Source organism: Vipera ursinii (genome assembly GCF_947247035.1).
Source record: "Vipera ursinii genome assembly, chromosome: 9".
Classification (NCBI taxonomy): Eukaryota; Metazoa; Chordata; class Lepidosauria; order Squamata; family Viperidae; genus Vipera; species Vipera ursinii.
The window spans coordinates 25,523,546-25,546,174 of NC_139523.1; the positions used below are offsets into that span (position 1 = coordinate 25,523,546).

At 57.2% G+C, this 22,629-nt stretch overlaps 3 protein-coding genes across 6 annotated transcripts in view; 1 reads left to right on the forward strand and 2 right to left on the reverse strand.

The window, feature by feature from the left end:
- Nucleotides 1-1,319: 1,319 nt before the first annotated feature.
- On the reverse strand, nucleotides 1,320-3,735 carry SERTAD1 (SERTA domain containing 1). Of its 4 annotated transcripts, none has more exons than XM_083370167.1 (2): nucleotides 3,566-3,735; nucleotides 1,320-2,561 (listed from the first exon to the last, which is right to left on the reverse strand). In XM_083370167.1, the coding sequence occupies exon 2, from the start codon at nucleotides 2,549-2,551 to the stop codon at nucleotides 1,868-1,870; it is 684 nt and encodes a 227-aa protein (XP_083226293.1). In that variant the 5' UTR covers nucleotides 2,552-2,561; nucleotides 3,566-3,735; the 3' UTR covers nucleotides 1,320-1,867. The 4 variants fall into 4 exon arrangements, with proteins under 4 accessions (XP_083226293.1, XP_083226294.1, XP_083226296.1 ...); XM_083370168.1 differs by lacking the exon at nucleotides 3,566-3,735 and adding an exon at nucleotides 3,188-3,543; XM_083370170.1 differs by lacking the exon at nucleotides 3,566-3,735 and adding an exon at nucleotides 3,044-3,083.
- A 1,075-nt stretch (nucleotides 3,736-4,810) lies between these two features.
- On the reverse strand, nucleotides 4,811-8,780 carry BLVRB (biliverdin reductase B). Its single transcript, XM_083369460.1, has 5 exons — nucleotides 8,554-8,780; nucleotides 6,847-7,008; nucleotides 6,675-6,764; nucleotides 6,056-6,187; nucleotides 4,811-5,625 (listed from the first exon to the last, which is right to left on the reverse strand). Exons 1-5 carry the CDS (start codon nucleotides 8,666-8,668, stop codon nucleotides 5,462-5,464), a joined length of 663 nt encoding a protein of 220 aa, XP_083225586.1. The 5' UTR covers nucleotides 8,669-8,780; the 3' UTR covers nucleotides 4,811-5,461.
- Nucleotides 8,781-9,350: 570 nt separating this feature from the next.
- SPTBN4 (spectrin beta, non-erythrocytic 4) overlaps nucleotides 9,351-22,629 on the forward strand; it is a 33,074-nt gene continuing 19,795 nt past the window's right edge. Inside the window, exons 1-17 of the mRNA XM_083369459.1 lie at nucleotides 9,351-9,587; nucleotides 11,760-11,989; nucleotides 12,614-12,765; nucleotides 13,360-13,533; nucleotides 13,870-13,961; nucleotides 14,166-14,246; nucleotides 14,493-14,608; nucleotides 15,796-15,908; nucleotides 16,331-16,518; nucleotides 16,668-16,785; nucleotides 16,902-17,060; nucleotides 17,471-17,773; nucleotides 18,347-18,497; nucleotides 18,599-19,472; nucleotides 19,641-19,778; nucleotides 20,424-20,804; nucleotides 20,936-21,317. Of these exons, the coding sequence (XP_083225585.1) occupies nucleotides 11,830-11,989; nucleotides 12,614-12,765; nucleotides 13,360-13,533; nucleotides 13,870-13,961; nucleotides 14,166-14,246; nucleotides 14,493-14,608; nucleotides 15,796-15,908; nucleotides 16,331-16,518; nucleotides 16,668-16,785; nucleotides 16,902-17,060; nucleotides 17,471-17,773; nucleotides 18,347-18,497; nucleotides 18,599-19,472; nucleotides 19,641-19,778; nucleotides 20,424-20,804; nucleotides 20,936-21,317 (3,582 nt within the window). The 5' untranslated portion in view covers nucleotides 9,351-9,587; nucleotides 11,760-11,829. The remainder of the gene's footprint in view (nucleotides 9,588-11,759; nucleotides 11,990-12,613; nucleotides 12,766-13,359; nucleotides 13,534-13,869; nucleotides 13,962-14,165; nucleotides 14,247-14,492; nucleotides 14,609-15,795; nucleotides 15,909-16,330; nucleotides 16,519-16,667; nucleotides 16,786-16,901; nucleotides 17,061-17,470; nucleotides 17,774-18,346; nucleotides 18,498-18,598; nucleotides 19,473-19,640; nucleotides 19,779-20,423; nucleotides 20,805-20,935; nucleotides 21,318-22,629) is intronic.

The window sequence follows — 22,629 nt, forward strand, 5'->3', positions numbered from 1 at the left end:
GGGAGCGGGGAAATGCACCTGGGGAGGTGGGGCTGCGCATCCCTCGCTCTCCGCAAAGGACCCTGCCGGAGCTGCCGACTTGCATCTTTGCGGGCTGAAACCCCGCGTCGTTTCTGCTAAGGCAACTCTCGGATAAGCAAGTTGTGTCTCATCTCCTGTGCCAAAACCGGCCAAGATTACCGGGAGAAGCTGCTGGGAAAGGCCCGTCATTTCATCTTGCCTTTCCGTGTGCCTCTCCCCAGCAGATTTTCGGTATTCAAGGAATCCAAATACACCTCTTTTACCCAGGCAGGCGTTTTGAACTTACTGCATTTTTAATCTGTATTTTAATTCTGTTTTTGCTTTTAAGTGTTGTCTGTGCACACAGATAAGCAGATACCATATGTCAAATAATGGCAACAGTAATGTCAGAGTCACTTAGAAGAATTTAGTTTCCTTCGGCAGTAACAAAAACATGCAAAACTCTGCACTCATCTCACCCCTCCAGAACCACAGAGGAGTCTGGAGGGGATTAGGGGAAAAGTCCCTCACTTCTTTGCTCCATGTTTTAATATCAGTCTGATTCACAGAGCAAGATAAAGTGAGACAGGCTGGCCTTGCGTGAACTGCTGTAGTTGTGTCAATAAACAGTAACTAGTCAAAACACACTTTAATGCGTTGTTCAGCTCCAACCACCATTCCAGGCTGGAATCTCATCAGGCAGGGCAGAGCAAAACCCAGAGCCCACTTTCCTTGTTTTCATTCATAGCTGGGTTGTCACTGTGGAAGAAAAACTGTTGGATTAGACGCGCCCCCAATGATCCAACCCCAAATAGTTCTACATTCTTCACCTTAAATTGGTGCCAAATCAATTCAGAATTTGCCCTCTGCATGAACCTCCCTATCCTGGAGTTTCTCTCCACTCCAGCAACCACTTTGGGTCTCTGTACAGGAGCCACAGCCTGCAGGCCGGTGGTCTGTGTGCAGGCAGCCCTTCCAAGGCCAGCAGCGTCCCATCCCTCGTGGAAGCCCCCACCTTCTCCCTCACTGCTCTGCCTTCCCAGGATGTCCATCAAGGGGGGTTGTCTTCCTCTTCCAGTGCCAAATGAGGAGTGGCCGGCGGCTGCAGGTTGGGATTCTAACCTTCTTGGGGGGGGGGTTGCAATTACTGTGGCTGTTCCAAGACAAGAGGGGAAAGCAGCAGTGGGGTGCACTTGGCCGAGAGGCTCTGGGGGCTTTGGGGGTGGGAAAGACCCTGTACCAGCAAAGATTCTCTTCCTGTCCCTCCTCAAATACACAGAATACACGCAAATCCAAGTGTTGAATTCTTTAAAGCACTTTAACAGGATGCAGGTTTTTCACTCTTTCCAATACTTGATGCTCATATAATAAATTACCCTCTCAATCTCACCACTCTTGACTGCCCAACCTGTGGGAGCCGCTTTATCTACTCACATACAGAGACCAGCCCATTGAAGCTCCCCCACCCAGGCAGCTCCCGAAGGTTCACCAGGAGAGGGAAAACAGAGGCACCGTTTCACAGAGAAAACTCGGAGCCCTGGCAAAGCCCTCCAACTGAGACAGATCAAGCCCTTTGTGCAAGAAAAAGATTCTGGCTGAATCAGAGCCTCTTTAAGCCACTGCAGAATTTTGCTGTAGCAGACGACCGTTAGCCTGAAATTGAAGACGGCAAGTAGAGTACCCAACTTATTTAAAGTTGGTCACTTTTCTTTTCAGAAAGTTTCCAAAGAGGTAGCCGTGCGAGGAGCTGGAAACAGTTTTACAGAAGATGCAATGAAGACTTTGTTCTCTGTGGCAGCGGCTCTTTCCCCATCTACTCCCATTTTCAGCAAGCAACCAGGGACCACAATTTTCGTTGACGGTGCCCTTACAGTTCCTGTACCCCCACAAGCACATCCATGAGACAGTCAAGGTCTGCCAGATCTGGCCTCTGCTCTCCTGGTGAGCAGAAGGCCTCCTTGAAGTTGGGGAGGCTGGTGGGCAGCCACAGATCACAGTCATACATGGAGGTGTCTATGTCCTCAAAGACCCCCTCCAGGCTATCTTCCAAGAGGTAGCCGCCAGGGCTCAGAAGGTCCAGGGTGCTAGAAGGGCAGGCAGGGGGCGTCCATTCAGCCTCAGGGCTGAGCAAACACAGCTGGCGCTCTTCGGGATCACCAATATCACTCGAGTCCTCCGAAGAGGCCTGTAAGGCAGATGAGTCCCCGTTGGAAAGGAGGAGGCCGCCTACATATGGGGACAGAGAAGGGGGTGACATCAGCCTCCCGCTGGGCTCTGACAGGTTGCAGGCCAGGGCACTGGGCATCGGGCTGCCCTCAGAAGGGTCCTCCTGGCCTAAGGTGGCCTGGAGAATAGGGGCAGGCCCTGGCTGCATCTCCCCCTGGAAGCGACGGAGCGTGTTGGCCACCAGCACAAGGTGCCGTAGGTTGGGTTCAACGTGTTGCAGGCTTTGGTGGAGCTTGGAGACAGACAGGCTGAAGAGAGAGCTGCACGGCGTGGCTGCAGCAGGCTCAGCCTCCTCTTCGGTCCACTTTCGCTTCATGGCTTTCATCAGCCGGTTTCTGGAAAAGAACGGAAGGGAAACCATCAGCGATGCCAGCCTCAGCCTGGCCCTAGGCAGTGGGCCCAGCTTGGCCCATGGGTCAGCCCTGCGAAGCAGGCCAAAGGACAGGCAGAGCAAGGATTTCAGGGATGCTACTTTAGTGTTGCAGAATATAGTTGTAGAACGGAAAGCCTACTGAGTATCCCTTTGCCCCACTCCTATGCAAAGACCCAAGCAAGGTTACTTCCATTTTTCCCCCCTCACCCCTTTACTCAACTGTTCTTTCTTTCCTTTTCAATATCACCTCTCTGCATCTTGCCAAGCTTCCCCTCTGATCTCCAGGCACCTCCTGACCCAGTCTCAGGCCTCCCATCCCACCCTGTCTGCCATCTGGAGCAGGAAATGTGTATCTGGAAGGTTGCAATCAATTGGGGGGGGGAGACAATGAAGACGACTTTTGGCTTGGAGCAGCTCTTTGGCGGGTCCCGCGGCGGTCTTTACCCCGCACGTTTCCCAGCGGTTCACGTTTCGGAAACCAAATCACTTCCAAAAGTTGCCGGCGGGGAGCTTGGCGACACCAGGGAGGACGGACGAAGTAAGAGGATGGCGGCCTGCAAGACTACCGGAAGCTGGGAGTCACCTCACCTGGCCTGCTCATCTCATGCCCGCGACGACGGAGCCCCTCCGGGGGAGGGAGAGGAACCAAAGCCACCTCGAGCGCGCCCGGACCGCCCGTTTCCCCGGCACGGCGTGCAAGCGCTTCCCTCCCGGCGTCCCACCGGCTCAGCTAAGCCGCTGGCCGGAAAGGGTTGGGCGCGCAGGGAGGGAAGGGTGCGCGGCGATCCCCAGCCCGGCTGCGCGCGGCCAGCGACTGAGGTGCCTGACCTGCCCGTCCCCACCTGGGCGGGCGGGCGGGCGGGCGAGCGGCGCGGAAGCGGAGGGTGACTCACGCCAGCGGCAGCCGGCGCCTCCCTCGCCCGGCTCTCCCCGCCTCTCGCGCCGGCGGGCCCCGGTTTCACCTACCCGGCTGCTCAGAGGCCACTCAGCGGGATCTGGAAGCCGGCGCGTAGCCAATCGGCGGCCAACATGCCTCCCCCGGCGATCCAGGCGAATCTCTCCGGTTCGACGAGTGGAGGATCGCTCGGGGCAATGCGTTGGCGGAGGAAGCCTTCGCGACCAATGGGAGCGCTCTCACGAACACCTCATCTCCATAGAGGGGGAGGACGCAACGAAAGGAAGGGCGCCCGACCGAACCAACCCACGAGGCCACGCTGATTGGCTGGGCAGGGGAGGGGTTTTGGAATCTGTCCAGCAGGGGGCGCTGTCGCGGAGCCCGCTGCTCGATTGCGGGTTGAGGAAAGGGCGACCCCTAGAGGCGGTGCTCGCAGGCGCCTTTCCCTGCGGCTGAAGGCGGGCGGCGTTCGCAGCAGCTTCTCTCCTGCCGCGCCTCTTCCGAGCCTGGGGGCACCGGGGTGAGGCCGTGCGATTGCCCTGAGGGAGGGCGGGGGTCCCCCGGCGCAGGACGGTTCCGCTGCGCTGGGGCTGGTGGAGGACTGAAACGCCGAGCCCGCAGACGCCTCGTCCCCCTCCTCGGAGAAAGGTGAGGTCTGAAAAAGCGTCAGGGCCGGGTTTCAAAAATACTCCCACTTTTTAAAATATTTGGTCAACTGGAGGCAGTGAAGACAGCTAACGCTCGGGCGTATTTCCTCATCACAACAACCCTGTGAGGTAGGCTGGCCGAGAGAGGGACTGGCCCAATCACCCAGTTGGGCAAAAAGGAGGATTAGAACTCACATCTCCCAGTTTCTAGTGCAGCCTGTTCACTGCTGCACCAAACTGGCTGTTGTGTTATATGAATCCAACTAATCATGGCTTATGCAAAAAAAAAACATAGTCATGACAATATTTAATTGAATCGTTGTGACTACTAGCTCAATCTTTTATTTTACTATTCTGTTTTTTCATGTTTCCCTGCAGTTATTGCCCCAGACCTCCAGCCTGGCCACTGAATGCCCATCCATGTTTATTCCCTTGACATTTGTGTGTCCCAGTGCAGGTGCGACAATGGCCAGGCAAGATGCAGCCCCCCCAAAAAGTATACCCAATGTGTCATCCCTCTTTGGGGCCACTAGCAGGGAGCAAGAATCTCTCCCTGTGCGCTCCACTCCACTCTTCTCCCTTTTAACCAAAACACGAAGAATTAATGGTTCGGCGCAAGATATTATTGAAAACTCCTTCCAAGAAGAGTTCTTAATTAGATCCAAGTGATCGCATTGCCATCCAAATAGTTTGGTATTTATTTGATTAGCTGCTTATGCTTTGTATGCTTTCACGTTGCACAGACCTTTGCAAGCATTAACATGAATTAAGGTTTCTTAGCAACACAGGAGGAAGATTAACATTAACCTGGGGATATTGTTACTTGCCCTCCAACCTTTTACTACTTCTGATGGGTTTGTTTATAGCTGGATTCCTAATTTTCAAGGTGGCCTATGCATCTGCTGATGGAAGGAGCTTGGCTACTGCCTTCCACTTAGAACACAGAATCATTGGGTTGGAGGGCTTCCAGTCCAAACTTCTGCACGAGCAGGAGACCCTAGACCATTTGTGCTGTGCAAAGGCTTTCCTTGGTACAGCAAAAATCACTGCTGCCCAAAGAGTCCTTTCTGCCATGGGGAGGAAGTTGCAGACCACCGTCCCAAACAGGGGCCAGAGCCCGCCCAGCTGCATTTGGATTCAGGGGAACTTCAGCGCACAGGGACTGTGGGCAGCTGGTCTGCCTGCTGCAGGGCACGGGGGGGGGGGCATCTGCTGCCCTGCTGGACTTCCTGTGAGAGGGGGGAGGCACTCAGTAGCACAAGGGGCAGAGGGGGGCAAATGCATGCAAGGCAGTGATTTCTCCGGCCTTCTGAGGAGGGGTCATTCCTTGGGATAATGCCTGGAGAGGTAGACATTTTTCCCATCATACTCAGATGTGGTCAGACACTTGAGAAAGAAGTGCCCCAGGTCATGCTTGGAGATGACTCTGGCGCTACTTGAGCTGTTCACGGTTACAGTGTAGTCACCGGTGAGGGGCTGGTCACCTGCAGGAGGAAGAACACCCATTGCCAGAAGCCGCATGCCAAACCCAACTTGCCCAGCCCTTCAGGGAGCAGCCCTAGCTCAGCCCACAGTGGGTTTCTTCCTGATTTCTGGAATAAACCATAATCGTACTTCTATCACACACTCAACGGAAGCCAATCTGGCCACTGGGCGTTATTTACCTTGGGACAACCAGACCGAGCACGCTGCCTGGGAGAAGAGGCAAAGGAGCTCATTTAAAAGAAGCATTTTGACCAAGCTCGCTCTTCGTTTAGCACTGAAAATGGGGTGCATTTCTACATTAGGAGGTTCTGGATTACTGGATGATTTTGCTGACTACCTCCAGAGTCACAAACCCTTCCTGTGCCCAGATTGACCTGGCGGTTGCCGGCCACTATGCTCCCACCACCCAGGTCTCCCCACAGGGCACACCTGCAATGTGAGGCGGCATGACGTAGACACAGTCCAGGCCTGACTCTTTCAGGATCTGCTGCATCCGGACATGGTCTTCGGTCACTGGCCGCAGCTTGGCGGGAACTTTTTCCAGGTCCCACATCAGGAAAGCTACAAGCAGAACCCCCAAGAGAAACCCCTTGTTGCAGTGCCTGAGTCTCCCCTGCAAAGGCAGCCCAAGGCCGACTTAACTTGGCCCACCTCTTTGCGGGAGAGGGTGAGAGTGTCTAAGGGCCTTGGGAGCCTAAGCTTAACAGCTCAAGATGAATGGCAACAATGGAAGGACTATGGAGACCAAGGAAGGCAAAAGCCTCCTTGCAGGAATCCCAGGCAGCTCAGCACACCCTGTGGGGCCCACCCCGTTTGGTCTGGAGAAGAGCAGAGGTGAGGCCGTCATCCCCCTTCCAGCTTACAAGATCTACAGCTGGCTGGAACCATCGCTCCATTCTCTTAACTCACAGAGGCCCAATGCAGTTCTCTTCCCCAAGGAAACCCGGGGCCATCAGACAGGCGGCAAGGGGCTGCTTTCTGAGCCATCGCTCAGCGGGCGATCCTGTCCAGGAGGCAGGAGAACATGACCTTTGTGCGGGATGCCTACCTGAGAGACAGACCACCACTTTGCGGATGCCGCAGGACTTCATGGACTCCACAATGTTCCGGGTGCCTTCGGACATCATTGTGGTGGGACCTGAGAGGCAGAGAAGAAAAATCGTGTGAGCCAAAAGCCTCGGAACAGGGAGAGGTGGGGGAGGAAGTGCCACCGCTCCTACTGAGGTCATTGCGGGTGCCCAAGATGATGATCACAGCGTCCTGCCCGCTCACGGCTCCATCGACGTCTGCCCGGTTCAACACGTCTCCGACCACCACTTGCGCTGGCTGTAGCTCAGGGGGCAGCCGGACGGGATCCCGTACCAGCACCGTCACGTGGTAGCCTGGCAAGGGGGAAGAGAAAGTAGCTGGTGAGGCATCTTCTCACAAAGCAATTGGAGGGAGCAGCAAAGGAAGCTCAGAGCAGGCGGGTGAAGAAGGCTTCAGTCCTTTGCCCTGAGCAGGTTAGCAAGGGGGGGTCGCTTCAGAGGAGGAATTTCTGCCCCCACCGTCCTGGCCAGCATTCTCGCCTATCCTTCTGCTCCTCCCACTTTGGCCACAAGACTTTCTGTTCCCTTTAATGTTTAATTGTCTCCTCCGGTTGTTCAGCATTAAATGCTTTGTCTTTTTAAAATAACCTTAGGTAAATTTCTTCTTGTCTTGTCCACATTTTTAAGAGGTACATTACAGAGGAAACACTAAACCTGTTTGGCCTGGCAACATTTTTTGTATTGCAATTTCTTGTGTGGTAAAATGTTCATTTTTGGAACATTCCACTCTGAAGTCTTTTTTCAGGGACTGTTTTATACGTTCTGCCAGTGAAAGACATTTTACGCTACTTGCTATCCTTAAATGGGCCCTTCTAACATTCTCTTGTTGTGGAGGCATTTTTCCTTTGAAAATTAACCAGAGCTGCATTGGGCAATTCTGGCATTTCTCTCTGCCTCTGTGCCAGGTTTGAGACCAATCCCCTCTAGGCAGCTCAGCCCCACTTAAATGAAATCCAAGCCCTCCCCCTCTCCCCCCTATGCATTTCAGGTTGCCTTGACATCCCCCTTCCATCCATGGCTTCACAAACGGCTGACCCAGAGGACCATTGTACCTTAAAACTCAGAAGAAGCCCAAGGGTTGCTACAACCCACCAACTCTCTCATCCAGAGGATAGCTGGGGACCGCTTTTCTCAGGGGGCTTCCATAACCAAAACATCAATGGCAGCAAGGTTTGCCCCGGCCCCTCTCCTGTCTCCCATCGCCAATTAGTTCAACTCCCAAAGAAGTTGCAAGGCCCCTGCAGGGCTGGCCACATACCCTCCTCCTTATCACTGCACAGCACAGGGCAAGCAGGGGAGGGGAGGGTGCCAGGCGACTTGTGATAGCCAAGGCCTTGCTTCCCAAGCGCCTAGCAGCCCCGGCCACTTCAGCCTGCAAGCACATTGGAACAGGACCAGAGCTGCTTCGGGGTTCAGGTCTGCTGGCATCACCTGCTAAACCAGCCATGGGGGGGGGGCTGTCTGGGGAAGCTCCCAGACCTGAGCCATTCCCTGAAACCACACTATGGATTATGGCCTCACTCGTAGCACCAATACCATGGAATAACTTGCAGGTGCAATGCCAGCTGTGGAAATGCACCCTTGATCTGAAGCCTTTTATCTTCACCAATCCCACTTCGCAACAAATAAACAGTACATAGCCGCCGGGTAGAAGTCGCTGCTCGTTCGGTATTCGCCTCCCACCGCCCCCAATTGTCAGGCGCTGGGGCGTTTCTCCGGGGAAGCAGCCGCGTCCCACGCGCGTCCTTTCGCAGACGGGAGACGATGCGCCCCTTCGCGGTCCCCTGCTTGTTCTGCCCCCCCCCCCCCCGCAGGCTGACGCCCCTTGCCCTGCCTCACCCGCTTCCAGGGCTTGCGCCAGAGTGGCCAGGCCCGTCATGCCGGTGGCGCCGAAGATGGCGATTTTCTTGCAGGCTGCAGCAACGGGGCCTCCGGGCGCGCGGCTTCTCTCCATGCCGTCGCCGTTGCCTCCTCGCCGCTCCAGCCCAGGGCCAAAGCAAGCCCTTCCGCTTGGAGCTCCGCCCGGGGAGGTAGGGCCAGTGGAAGGCGGCGCCTCGGCACTTCGGTTCCCGCGGCGAGCAGTGCGCCCGCGAGCCGCAGCGGAGGCCAGGGGCTCGAGCCCCCGCGGGCTCGCAGCGGAACAAGCAACCGTCTCCTCCGTCGGCACGCCTGCCTCCCCTCCCCCGGTGCTCGGAAGAGCCGCTGGCCGGCCCTGGACGCCCGATGGAAGCGCCCGCGTGGGCCGTCTCGGAAGGGGCGGGAGCGGTTTAGAGGGTGGGCAAGCCGCAGGCTACAGTCTGAGCCCCTTCGGTCGGGGCGCCTCCCTGGGAATTCCCGCCTGGCCCGGCCCGGCTTAGCTTCAGGCTTGGCTGTTTGGCGAAAACAGGACAGCGCGGCACAGCATGTGAATCAAAGAGAGGCCGAGGGGACGGGAAGGGAAGGAGGAGGGGCCTTACCCGCAGTACCGGGAAGGGGAGCCCAGCCGTCAGGCAGAAGCTGTAAGGCTGTGCCGTAGTTCTTTCGGCCAAGGCGACCCCGCGCAGCTCTCTAGTCTCCACCAAAACACGCGTGGGCGGGCGGCACTGGTCAGCCATGCGGGTCCCTCCATCGCGGCTTACTCCGATTTGGAGTGGTCGGCTCAATTACCGGCGAGAAGACCCGCCGCCTCGCTCGCGCCTTCTTATCCAAGCTGCCGGGCGTTGCTTCGGTTCTTTCCGCCACAGCCGCGCAGCCCTTTTTTCCAATTTAAGCTACGCCTCGGCACTCGCAGCCGCGGGACCCCAGCACTGCGGTGCCCCTCGCTCCTACCAGCAGCCGCTGCTCGCGTCCAGAAGCCGGCGGCCAGACGGGAGGAGGTCAAGGACTGGCGCAAGGTGAGCCGCTTCGCCCCCGCCTGCTGCCGCAGACCCGTCCGGGCATGCTGACTGCGTGCTCCAGAGCTGCTGAGCGGCGGGAGAAAGGAGGGCCGCCGCCGCCGCTCCTGGAAAGCAGCCTTTGTAGCGGGCGCGGCGGTTGCGGGAGCGGGGGGGGGGCTCTCCGGCTTTCGTGGAGGGGCGGAGCGGCGCTCCTGGATTGGCTGCTGTGCCAGGACGGCGATAGCGAGACAGGCATAGCGAGGCCGCAGCCGGCACCGCCGGACGGCTCTGCTCTGCTCCTGCGACCACTGTCGAGAGCGCCCGCCAGCAGCATCTCGCCCGGCCGCTGCCGCCGCTTCAGGCGGCGGGGAGCAATGAGGCCCCTCAAGTCGCCGGTGTTCAGGTGAGGTTGGCCAGGCCGCGGCTGCGCTCGGAGGAGGAGGCCCGAGGGACCCCGTCGGGCTCTGATGACAGGACCAGGAACGGGAGCGAGGCGGAGAGGAGCCGGTTCCCGGGAAGCCTCTCGGGTGGGGAGGGAGCAGGCCGAGAGTCGGGGCGCACAACAGATGGTCAGCACTCCCGGACCGAGCTGCCCTGGGGTCACTCGTCCCCGCAGCAGAGCCATCCCCCAGGGCGGGGTAGGAGCAGAAAGGTCCTCTTGCCTCCGTGGGGCAGAAACCTCTGCAAACCTATGGAGGGGGTCTTCTGAACCCTGGGCTGTGTCTGGCCCCATCAGGATAGAAGGAAGGAGGCCTTAAATGGTGGCGGGGTGAGGGGGATCATCCAGGCCCTTCGTCCCTCCCTTGCTGGGCCCTTTTTTGCAAAACAAGGCCAGGGATCTGGTTCCTTCCCTGCCCAAGATGCGATGAAACAGCACCTCTCCTTCGGCCTTCCAGTGTTGGGCTCCAGATTCCCAAACCTGACAAAATTTGGGCTGCTTATTCGGGGTGTCCAAACGGGTGCAAATGATGGGCATCAACAATGTGACGAGAGGACCTCTTGCTCCCCTGAAGGGAATCAGGTGGTTTGCTGGATGGGGGTGTTCCCCCAAGCCCACCCTGCACCCTGCCCTGGGGCCTTGGAGCAGGGGAGCAGGTGCCAGGCTCACGTTCATGCCTTGCACTCAGCCCCATGTGCTGAGCTCTATCATAGAAGCTTCACCCACAATGCTTAGCCATCATCTGCTTCCTTGATGGGTGACTCTCATGAGGCCGGGAACCCCATTCTCTGAGCGGCTCCCTAAGATTGCCAGGCACCCCGGGGCTCCTGAAATCATCTGCCAAAACCCACTGAACATGGACAGCCACCTTGCCTTAAATAGGGGACTGGGAGAGGAATTATTCTGTCACACCATGTGGCCATGGCCTGATGCTGTGAATGCCCCCTGAGGGCTTTCCCCCTGGTAACTCACCCCCTCTGGGGGCCAAAGGGGCTCTGGGTAGACCCCTGGGCTTAAAATGAGCTGCAGACAGATCCTCTAAGGTGGCTTAAATTAACCTCTTTAGGATATTCCCTCAGTGTTCAGAATGCCTTCAAGTAATTTGCCTTTTAGCCTGTCTTCCCTAGCAATAAATATCTATTCCAAGGCTGCTGCTCCACAGAGGGCGGCTTTTGTTGGGGTCAGACGCTGTCCTTCCAGCCCCCCTTCCTACATTGATTCAGTAGCCAGCCCCCCTCCATAAGTCTGCCACAGACTTCCCTCCTGACTCCCAATCATGTTCTGAACGGGCCAGATAAGTTCCTAGGGAAGGAGAGGGAAGTTTGGCTTCTGTGGGGTTTCCGTATGCAGAAGGGTTTGGACCCCTCACCTCCAACTAAGGCAGTCTAGCTGCCTTGAAGGTATCCAGGTTGCACCCTGAGGGAGGGGGGGCTGGTTCAAACAAATGAGTTGTGCTCCCCTCTCATTACTCCAGGGGACAGCAAAGGCCAAATTGGCCAACATGCACCAATTTGCATGTTCTTGTATTGTGCCTTTTCTCAGCCTTGCCTGGCTGGCTACACTGGGGACAGGTTGAAAGGGGGGGTGTCTGCCAGCCCCCCTACATCCTCACCAGAGAATCAGCCAGTTGGTGACCTCTCGCACAGTCTTTGGGGCCAGGTGTAGGCATTGCAAGCAGATGTGCCCTACAGGTGCTCCCTTTAACAGTTGCCATTTTCTTTGTCATTCTTTCTTTGGAATTCTGAACTCAGCATGTAAGTGGCAGGTGAAGCTTCAGGGGTTCATCTCACCCCTTTATGGGGCTCCCAGGAAAGCAGCAACATGGCAAATGTTACACCGGTTCAGCTGGATAATCAGGAGGCCCAGCAGCAACTCAGCAATACCAGATGGGAGGGCACCGACCCCCCCCACCCCCGGCCTTGGGAGGAGGCCACGGCCACCGTCAAGCTCTTCGAATGCTCACGGATCAAGGCCCTCGCGGGTAGGGCTGCCTTCCGCCTGGGCTCCTCTTGTTAGGCAGGAAAGTATACCTAATGATGGGAAGGGGCACCAAAATGGGGCTGAGTGAGGGTGCTTCCCCTCTGAAATGGTGCAGCCAATGGGTTTTTAAATAAAGAGGAGGGGTTTTATTTCAGAAGGATCTTCCTTAAGTGCGGAGTGTGGGGAGGGGCAGAGCCAAGCCTGGTCGGCAGGTGTGCCTACCTGAAGCTGAGCCCTGAAACCCACGGGGGTGGGAGGGTAGGGGGGTGGGATTGCTGGACCAGCTCCCAGGATTCTCCATGGGGCAAGGCTCTGGGAATAAAAGTTTAGTGCCAGGAAGAGTGAGAAGGTAATGCTGGACAGTCTGGGATGGGGCTCCACTGTGGCCGTCACCTCTCTGTGTTTAAGCAACACCACAGAGAAGGGCCCCATGGCTGCAGCTGTGGCCCCTTCCCCAGAAGCCCCCTGGGCCAATGAAAATGAAAAGCTGACTGGGGTGGGATGGCCCTCAAGCCAAGCCCTCTCTTGAGTATGGCCCTTGTGCTTCCAGTCCTTCCAGAGGAGCTGGTGGGCTCTGCGGGGTGAGAGATTGGCCTAATGTCCCTCCCCCGGTGAATTTTGTCAGATGAGCGAGATGCAGTGCAGAAGAAGACTTTCACCAAGTGGATCAACTCCCACCTGGGCCAGGTCTCCTGCCGAATCAGCGACCTCTACGCAGACCTGAGGGATGGATACCTACTGACCAAGCTGCTGGAAGTTTTGTCTGGGGAACAGCTGGTATGGGGATCTCTCAGCTTTTCCAGGGATGATTGCCCCGGAGGATGGAGGGAGGTGTGCCTCTTAGGGCCAGAGGAGCTGGTTGCTTCTATAAAGGGGTGTGTGTGAGAGCTTTTGAGACAGTCAGAGCTCCTTTGATTTTTTCTGGGTAACTTCAGGCCCCAGGGCCAAAGGGGGGCTGAGCCCTGAAAGGGAAGGCAGTGAAGGGAGAGAGGGGGGAAGATATGCTCTTTGAGGGGCTGGTAGAGGAGTGGTTGGTAAAGGCAGAAGACGGGGCTGTTTTGTTGTAAATCTCTTAATCAAATTCTGGAATTCTACAACCGATTGTAAATGCAAGTCAGTTGCCAAAAATACAGTGCTGTGATTGTGCCTTTGAAGATGGATTGTGAGTAACTTTTTTCAAGTCTGTTGTAACTTTGAATGGACATTAAACTGTTGGTCGTAAGTCAAGAACTGTCAGTGTGACTTAGAAACATACCACAGTATTTTTATTTTATTGCAATTGTGTAGTTTTAAAGGTTATTTGTACATGTCAATTCTGCTTAAACTGTGCCTCGATGGGAGCAGTTATATTTTGATTGGCTTCTGTGGCAGCCCAAACCCACCCGGGGGAGGATGCGGATCCACTCCCTGGAAAATGTGGACAAAGCCCTGCAATTCCTGAAGGAGCAGAGAGTCCACCTGGAGAACGTGGGTTCCCATGACATTGTGGATGGCAACCACCGCCTGACCCTGGGCCTCATCTGGACCATCATCCTGAGATTCCAGGTGGGGTAAGAGGGCAGCTCTTCCAGAGGGGCTGACAGACGGGGCCATGCCTGGGCAGCTGGGAGGTCGTCTGCTGCTGGAGGCTTCCAAGTGAGACCTGGAGCAACCTGGAGATTTTCTCCCTAAGCTCTCTGGAACAACGTTCTGTGCAGGTTGCAGAGAGTTTGGGGAAGGGTGGGTGGCCTGGGCAAAAGAGGGAGGGAGCTGACTAGTTTCTAGAGCATGTTAGGGAAGGCACCTCTGGAAATGAAAACTGGGGGGAAGGGGGCTGGATGCAGGTGAGCTTTGGAGAAAGGAGGGCCAAAGAACCCCCCCTCTCCTGCTTCCCCCTCCCAGATCCAGGTGATTAAAATTGAAACAGAAGACAGCCGAGAGACCCGCTCAGCCAAGGATGCTCTCTTGCTCTGGTGCCAAATGAAGACGGCAGGGTGAGTCCTGAACAAGGCGGCCGAGTCCTAACAACCAAGAAGTGACGATGCTGTGAGCCAATGCTTGCACATGTCGTGGAATCGCCTGTCCTGGGCAGGTGATCCCTGGGGCCCTGCAGCTGCCTGCTGGCATGGAGGGGACAGCAAGGTCCCCTGACCATCCTAAACCGCTCTGGTTTAGAAGGGACTCCTCCTCCTCTTCAGTTACCCTGAGGTTAACATTCAGAACTTCACCACCAGCTGGCGGGACGGGCTGGCCTTCAGCGCTCTCATCCACAGGCACAGGTGAGGAGGCTCTGAGGGGGTTGTGGAGAAAGCATGGCTGGAGGGCTGCTGTCCCGGAGCTGCCCTCTCCAGCCAGGGCCTGGGGCAGTCAGGCGGCCTCCTGCAGGATCTGGCAATTGGCCAGCTGCAAAATGAAGGGACTTTGGCCCAGGATAAGGGTAGGTCTGGTGCCATGAGGAGAAATGCCCTCTCGGTCCCACCCTGGACAGACCCAGCCCCTCAGGAGGCCGCCTGTTTCCTCCCCAGGCCGGACATCATTGACTTCAAGAAGTTGACCAAATCCAATGCAGTCTACAATCTCCAGCAGGCCTTCAACACTGCTGAACAGCAGCTGGGCCTGGCTAAACTGCTGGACCCCGAGGGTAAGGCCCTGAATTGACCCTGAAGGACACAGCGTGGCTTTCCCTGCCCAAGTCTCCTGGAGAAAGGAAAGCCCTTCCTGGCCTTGGGAGGTGGGAGGCAGCTCTGAGCCGGGAAAGATTCTTGGCAATTACAGTTGGGGGGTGGTCTGTGCAGATGGAGGTTGGAGGTCCAGAGCTCTGTCAGGCCCAGCTTTCCATGACAGATGCAGACCCCTTTCACTGGACGCTTCCCAAAGCAGGGAAGTGGCAAAGGAGCAGAAGGCAGCATCTCAGGCACCAAGTTGGCCTGCCTGGTCGCTGCCCTGCCCTCCACAGCGCTTGAAATGGGCTGGGAAAGAGCCCCTTGGTCAGTGTCTGTCAGAGAAACTACCTGTCTGCTGCCAGTCTGCACATTGTGGCTCCTGCCCCCTTTGATCTGGGCTTTTAAAGCTACGTTTCCTGATTTGCCGGGATTCGACTTCTGTGACGGCCTTTTAATCTGAAGTGGAGGGGCTGCTCCTCTCTGTCTCTCAGGCGAGAGTGTTTCTCCCCAAGAGCTCTCTGCCCAGTGGGCTCTGTGGCCCTCGATGCCCCAGTTCAAAGGCAGCGGCTGAAGAGGCTCCTCTCCAGGGGGGTGGCCCTTTTGTGGGGGAGTCTGGCAGTTGCCCCTTGGGGTTGCTGAAAGAGAGGTGTAGCCCATCTCTTGGGCTAAGAGAGGCCAGGAGTTGGGCGCAGCGGCCCGCTTCTTTTGGTATGGCGGGGTAGGGTGCTGACCCCAGGCCCCCTATGGCAGAGCCTCAAAGGGCCAAAGAGCCATTGCTTTGAGTGCAAAAAGTGCCCAGACAAAGCCTGATCCTGGAAGGCTGTGCCAGGATCTGACCCAGCATGCAAGGGTCCCTGGGGAACCTCAGAGGTGAACCTGCTTCCCCCAGCATCCATTCCCATCTCACAACAGCCTGCAAGGTGATTGGGATGGCGAGGTGTGGGGTGGGGCTGCCTAAGCCCCTCTCCTGGAACCATGGTGGGTCTGAACCTGTCCAGGGTTTGCCCCTCAAACCCTTGTTGGCCATCCGTGGAGGGGAGACTTTGGCCTGCCTCCTGGTTTATTTATTTATTAATTCGGTTTATATACCGCCCTACTCCCGAAGGACTGGTGGGCTCCTCGGCTGCCGCAGTTTCTCTCCTCCTCCTTCTCCCCCCCCCCACAGATGTCAATGTTGAACATCCAGACGAGAAGTCCGTTCTGACCTACGTGGTGTCTTTCTACCATTATTTCTCCAAGATGAAGGCACTGGCTGTGGAGGGGAAGCGAATAGGAAAGGTGAGCCTGGCAGGGACGGCTCCCAGAAGCCCACGCTGCCCTGTGCAGGAGGGCAAATGCTCCGCTGCTGGCCCAGAGCAAGGAAAACCCTCACCTCCCAACCCCCCACAAACACCTAGCCTGGATGGAATATTTCATATGCTCAGCAGCTCAGCCTGGACCCTGAAAGGAAGGAGCCTCGTTCAGCTCCAGGAGGAACATGAGTGTCCGATGGCAACCGTTGGTCTGCCAGGACCTCTTAGGTGACCGTCTGGCCAGGTAGCCTGGCTGAAGAGCAGAAGCTGCCAGAAACGGGCCTGGAGGAATTGGCAGCACTGACTGGCCATTGAGGAAGAGTTAAGGGGTGCTCTAAGCCACGTGGCAGTTGGATCAATTGTGTGGATGGGGGGATTTCACAAAAGTCTCCCCCACTCCTGATCCAGGTGCTGGATCAAGTGCTGGAGATCGAGAAGATCATAGAGCGTTACGAGTCTCTGGCCAGCGAGTTACTGGAGTGGATTGAGATCACCATCCCCTTCATTACCAACCAGAAGTTCGCCAACTCCCTGTCTGGGGTCCAGCACCAGCTACAAGCCTTTACCGCCTTCTGCACCCTGGAGAAGCCCATCAAGTGAGCCTGTCAGGACTGACTGGCACCTGTTAGGGCTCACTCTCCGGGCCCCTGTGCATCTCCCAAGGCTGTGTCCCCCACCTTCCCTGCTTGCTCGGAGTGGGGGCAGTCCACCCTTGCTGGGCTGACCCTGTGCCCTTTGCCTGCAGGTTTCAGGAGAAGGGGAACCTGGAGGTTTTGCTTTTCTCCATCCAGAGCAAACTCCGTGCCAATAATCGCAAACTGTACGTCCCCAAGGAGGGAAAGAGCATCTCGGATATCAACAAGGTAAAGCGATGCAGGTAGTCTGTTGACCTGTCTTGACTCTGGCAGGCCCTCCCTTTCCCTCCCTCCCTCCCTCTCCTCTCTCTGGCTCTCTTCTCTCTCTCAATCGCTCTTGCCAGGCCTGGACGCAGCTGGAGAAGGCAGAGCATGAACGGGAAGTGGCCCTTCGAGCTGAGCTCATCCGTCAGGAGAAGTTGGAGCTGCTGGCCCAGCGTTTTGACCACAAAGCCATCATGAGGGAAACTTGGCTGAATGAGAACCAGCGGCTGGTGTCTCAGGTAGCAAAACTGGGGTGGGCCGAAGGACCCCGAGGATCCCATAGCAAAGCTTTCTCTTGACCCCAGTGCCCAGCAAGAACTTTATACTGTCCCTCGCCAGAAAGTCCCAGGGAGCTCAGCTCTGGGGGGCATTCATCAAAGGGGGGGGACAGCTGGGGAAAAGGCTCCCGTGAAGCACGGACTGGGAGAGGGGCAGAGGTGGGTCAGCTCAAGAGCCTAGGCAGCCATTGGGGACCAGCCAGGCAGGATTTCCTGGGAAGTGGGGTCCATGGAGATTGTAGCTCATGGAGCCTTTCTGAAGGACCCTTATTTCCAAACTCTGAGGGAAGGGAAGAGAGCCACTAGCTTGCTCAAAAGGCACTCTGTGCAGGTGCAAGATCTGCTCACCAGCTCACATTTCCTCCTCCCAGGACAACTTTGGCTGTGACCTGCCGGCCGTAGAGGCTGCCATGAAGAAGCACGAGGCAATTGAGGCAGATATCTCTTCCTACCAGGAGCGCATTCAGGTGGTGCTGGAGCTGGCCCAGGAAGTGGAGTCTGAGGGCTACTACGACAGCAGGCGTATCATTGCCCAGAAGGACAACATCCTGCGCCAGTGGGGACTTTTGACAGTGCTGGTCAGTGCTCGGCGCACCCGCCTGGAGCAGAATGTCGCCCTGCAGAAGATTTTCCAGGAGATGGTCTACATGATTGACTGGATGGAGGACATGCAGGTCCGGGTCCTAACCAGAGCCCCCTGAGGGAGCTTGGGGAGGTGGGGCGGGCAGGCAATCTCCGTGTTCCCTGTTCAGTAACGCAGGGGAGACCAGCTGGAAGGTAGGTCCTTCCCCCTGCCATTTTGCCAAGCTGAATCCCACCAGCTGCATTCGTGTACATCGACACATACATTATGACACCTGAACTCAAAGAACACTTGTGCCCGCCCCAAAATGCACAGGGAGTAAAGAGAATCCAGTCAGGGGCCACCCCGTTCTTTAGGCGGAAGTCAGAGTGTGCCACCCTTCTGTGCCTGGAGACAGAGCACCACCCCGCATTCCTTCCAACTTGGCCTGGTTCAGAGGAAATTCATGGCTCCCTGGCATGTTTTCTCCCCAGAGCGGGAACAGCATGCATCGACTCAGGCTTCTCTCCTACTCCAGAGAAGCCCACTTGGGGCACCCTAGATTTGGTCCATTCCCTAAGCCAGCAGAGGCTTGGTGTGGCTCCTGCAGGTGCTGCTGTGGCCTCTCTTGGGAAAAGAAGCCCCAAGCCTCGCCACTGGCATTCATGCCCGATCACCCTGGCAGGCCCAGCTGGCATCAAAGGAGCTTGGGAAGCACCTTCTGGAGGTGGAGGATCTGCTGCAGAAGCACAGCTTGCTGGAGGCCGACTTGTCTGCGCAGCAGGACCGGGTCCAGGCTCTCAACGCCGCAGCCCTCAAGTTCTCAGAGCTGCAAGGTGATCCTTGGGGCCTGGTTGGCCTTGGCCAGTGGCGGGAGGGCACTTGTGGGCTCATCGTGCAGGCTCTCACCATGTGTGCCGGACCTCCTTCCCCCCAGGCTACCAGCCTTGCGACCCCCAGATTATTTGCAACCGCGTCAGCCACGTCCAGGGCTGTCAGGAGCGGCTGCAGGAGCTGGCGTCCAAGCGGCGGAAGGAGCTGGAGGCCTCTCGCCAGCTGTGGTCCTTCCTGCAGGAGGTGGAAGAGGCCGAGGCCTGGTTGCAGGAGAAGGAGCGCATCCTGTCGTCCTCTCAGAGCTTCGGCAAGGACCTGGACAGCGTGGCCAAGCTGCTGAGCAAGCACAACCTGCTCCTGAGCGAGCTGAGCAGCCGCCGCTCCCTGCTGCAGGCGGCCATGCGACAGGGTGAGCAGGCCTTGCTGCGGAAGCGCTTCGGCCTGGGCAACGTGCAGGAGAAGATCCGGGACGTGCGCCTGCACTGGAAGAAGCTGGAGGGCCTGGCAGCCAGCCATCTGCAGAAGCTGCAAGGGGCCTTGAGCTTCCACCAGTTCAGCGCCGACACAGATGACTTGGTGGCCTGGCTGCAGGATGCCTACCGCCTGGTCTCCAGTGATGACTTTGGGCACGACGAGCACTCCACCCGCTCGCTGGTCAAGAAGCACAAGGGGGTGATGCAGGAGATCGATAAGCATCGGGCGGCGGTCCTGGCCCTGCGGAAGCAGCTGGCCGCCCTGGCCCCTGAGTACCACGAGACCATGGAGGTGCAGATCCGCATCGTGGAAGTGGAGCAGCTGTATGACGAGGTGGCCGAAGTGGCTATGCTGCGGTGCCAGTGGCTGCAGGACGCCCTTGCTGTGTACCACCTCTTTGGCGAGGTGAATGCCTGCGAGATCTGGCTGGATGAGAAGGAGCAATGGCTCAACCGGATGGAAGTGCCAGAGAAGCTGGAGGACGTGGAGGCGGTCCAGCACCGGTAGGGGGGCACTGGAGAGAAGGTTGGGGGGGTGGTTGTTCAGAGCCCAAGCCCCTTGCCCTCTTCTTTCCTTTGTACTGCTGCTTCTGCCCCCCCCTGCCCCATCCCACCCAGGTTGGCTGTCTTTTCAGGGAGAGTTGGGCTGATCTCACCTACCTTCTCACACAGGTTTGAAAACCTCGACCAAGAGATGAACAGCCTGATGGGTCGTATTCTGGATGTTAACCAAATTGTTCAGCAGCTGGTTGATGGGGGCCACCCTAGTTCGTCTGAAGTCCAATCCTGCCAGGACCATCTCAACAGCAGGTAGGAAGTGCCCTGCGCCGGAGGGGGAGGGCAGTCCAGCTGAACATCTGGCATGAAGGTCGGTGCCCACCGCTCTGAGCCACGTATAGGCAGTGGGGTGGCAGCTTCTCCTATTTGACCGGGGACTGCTCTCTCCTTTCAGACCTGAGTCCATTTGGGCTGCTTCACTGAGAGCAAGCGAGGAAAGAGGGACAGGCTGCTGGTGACCCTCAGGCAATTGCTCCTTGTCAGCTCACCTCAGCTTCCCCTCTGTCCTGTCTGCCCCAACCCCTGGATGCTTGGCTGGGGGTTGCCAGAGCCAAACACTGCAGGAGGGGAACGGTTGTCTCTTTTCCCCCCTACAAGGAATCCCTCCATGCTTGGCCAGGAGAGGATGACCTTTCTTGCAGCCAGGCACAGTACTGTGTGTCCACTGTCTCTCTCACCCACATTCCTTCCTCAAGCTCTGAACAGAACCATGATCAGGGACTCCGGTGCTCCTTTAGTCAGTCACAGCTGGACACAGCCTTGCCCCCAAGGCCCAGACGCTGCTGGCCCGCCCAGGTGCTGGGCAGAGGGGAGCCAAGAGAGTTTCTTCTTCACATACCCTCATCGTGACCTTTCCCATGCTTGTCACCCTTTTCCTGGTCCCCGTGGGGTGACTAGATGGAACCGAGTGGTGGAGCTGGTGGAGGATAAGAAGAGTCACCTCAGCTCCATTCTGAAGATCCAGAACTACCTGCTGGAGTGCAGTGAGATCAAGTCTCAGATCCGGGAGAAACGCAAGGCCATCGAGTCCACCCAGTACAGCAGTGGTGATCTGGGCAGCGTCCTCTCGCTCCAGCGCCGCCTCTCCACCATCGAAGCGGCCCTGGTGCTCCTGGAGCCCCGGCTGGTGGAGCTGCAGCAGGAGGGGGAGTCCTTGGCCACCACCCACCCCACCCAGGCCGTGGAGGTTCTCATGCAGTTTGAGGAGATCAGTGAGGAGTGGGAGGCTTTGAAGAAGACTCTGCAGGGCTGCGAGGATTCGCTGACAGTGGCCAGCAGGTCAGTGGGGCCAGTGGTTGAGGCAGCAGGGAGTGGGGCTCACCACAGATGGTCAACAAAAGTGGCCAGGGAGGCCGATCGGGGCAAGGGTGTATCAGGAGGCCTCTCACTGGCCCGGCCTTTCCTTGCAGGCTGCAGCAGTTCATCCAGGACCTGGACAGCTTTCTGACCTGGCTGGTGAAGACGCAGGCTGCTGTGGCCTCGCCCGGGGAGGAGCTGCCGGGGGACCTCTCAGAGGCTGAGCGGCTGCTTCATCAGCATGCTCTGCTCAAAGAGGAGATCAGCCGCTACGAGGAGGATTATGCCAAGATCCAGGCTGTCAATGATGTGCTGGCGCTGGAGGAAGCTGAGCTGCCCTACCTGTCCCTCCAGCAGTGGCTGCAGAAGCTGGAGGTGGGCTGGAACAAGCTGCTGGAGAGCTGGGAGCACCGCCGGGAGGTCCTGGTGCAGGCACACATCTTCTTCCTCTTCCTGCGTGATGCCAAGCAGGCCGAAGTTTGTCTGTACAACCAGGTAATTCTCGCTGCAGCCTGGCATCACCCTCCTCTGCTGCAGGGCAGATGGGGCACAGTGCCGCCCCAGAGCTGCAGTTGGAACTGAGGAGGCAGAACTGGGAGGCCCTCCTGCCTGCCAGTCATCCCTCTGGCTTCGGAGGAGGCTGCCAACCTCCCTGCTTCTCAGCCCCAGGGAGCTCAGAAGGGGCCTGCTGGGAAGGGAAGCTGCCCTGAGGTGCTTGGCCAACCTGTTTGGCCCCATGACACTCATGGGGCTTGACCAGGCCTGCACCATCCCGTGACTGGCTGCTCCACTAAAGAGGGGTTATTCCAACTTTCCCCAACCTTTGTCACCCTCTGAACAGTCTGGCCAGTGGCTGAGAATGTGGGGCTTGTCCCCAGACACAGAGAACCTGCCTGCTTGGGCTAAGGGGGCCAAAGTTGCCGAGCCAACCTCAGCCAGTTTGAGGTTAGGGAGAGAGCAGAAGACACTCTGGCCTGGCAGGACATGTGGACCCTGAGGTAGATTCACTCAAACCGGGTGAAAGTGTGCAATGGGCTGAGTTTGGATACTGAATTTATCCCCTTGCTGGGTTTGTATAACAATCTGGGTCCTATGCTGCCAGATGGCCAGTTTGCAAAGGGCTAACTGGCTAAGCACAGCAGGTTGTATGAATGCCGCCCCCTAGTCTGTAATGGACATTAATCCTGGGATGAGGTGAGAATTGGATTGCTGTTGGTTCACCCGAGCACCACATCCTGAGCTGGTGGTCACCAGCGGCTTTCTCGCCTCCTTCGGCCCCTCCAAACCAGAGCCTTCTTTGGAGGGCAGGTGAGGCCTGGGTGCAGGAAGACATGCCCTCCACAAAGCTCTGCCGTGTGTGGCCATGTCCCCTCCTGGAAACCATGGCAGACAGAAGGCGTTCTCCCATCTCATCCCGGCTGACGCAACCTCCTTTTAGTAATGAACATGAGCCTTGAATGAGTAATCCAAAATCAGAAATGGGGTAGCTCCTTTTCTGATCAACAGATTTTATTAAGAAGCAAGAACCTCTTCCTGCACCTCACCAGACATCAGATGCTGAAGTGCAATCCAGGATTTAAAAAGGAAGTGAGGTGTGGGGGGTTTGTGGTCATGCAGGGTTGTTCCTTGTTTGAGTTTCTCTTCTCTGCAGGCCAAAGGGGGGGGCTGGCAGCTGGGGGGGGGCATTCCTGTCAGCAGGCACATCCGACAAATCTGGCTGGACTTTCACTGAATGTCCACCTTTAATATACGCTAAGCCCCTTCCCAACGAGGAAGAAAAGGGTGAGGTATTTTAATTAGCTTTTCC

Coding starts and splice junctions, on each gene's coding strand:
- SERTAD1 (XM_083370167.1), bottom strand. CDS start 2,551: ATGAAAGCCATGAAGCGAAAGTGGACCGAAGAGGAGGCTGAGCCTGCT.
- BLVRB (XM_083369460.1), bottom strand. CDS start 8,668: ATGGAGAGAAGCCGCGCGCCCGGAGGCCCCGTTGCTGCAGCCTGCAAG. Junction 7,009..8,553: donor GGCGCAAGCCCTGGAAGCGG/GTGAGGCAGGGC, acceptor CCCCCTTGCCAG/GCTACCACGTGACGGTGCTG. Junction 6,765..6,846: donor GGGCACCCGCAATGACCTCA/GTAGGAGCGGTG, acceptor TCTGCCTCTCAG/GTCCCACCACAATGATGTCC.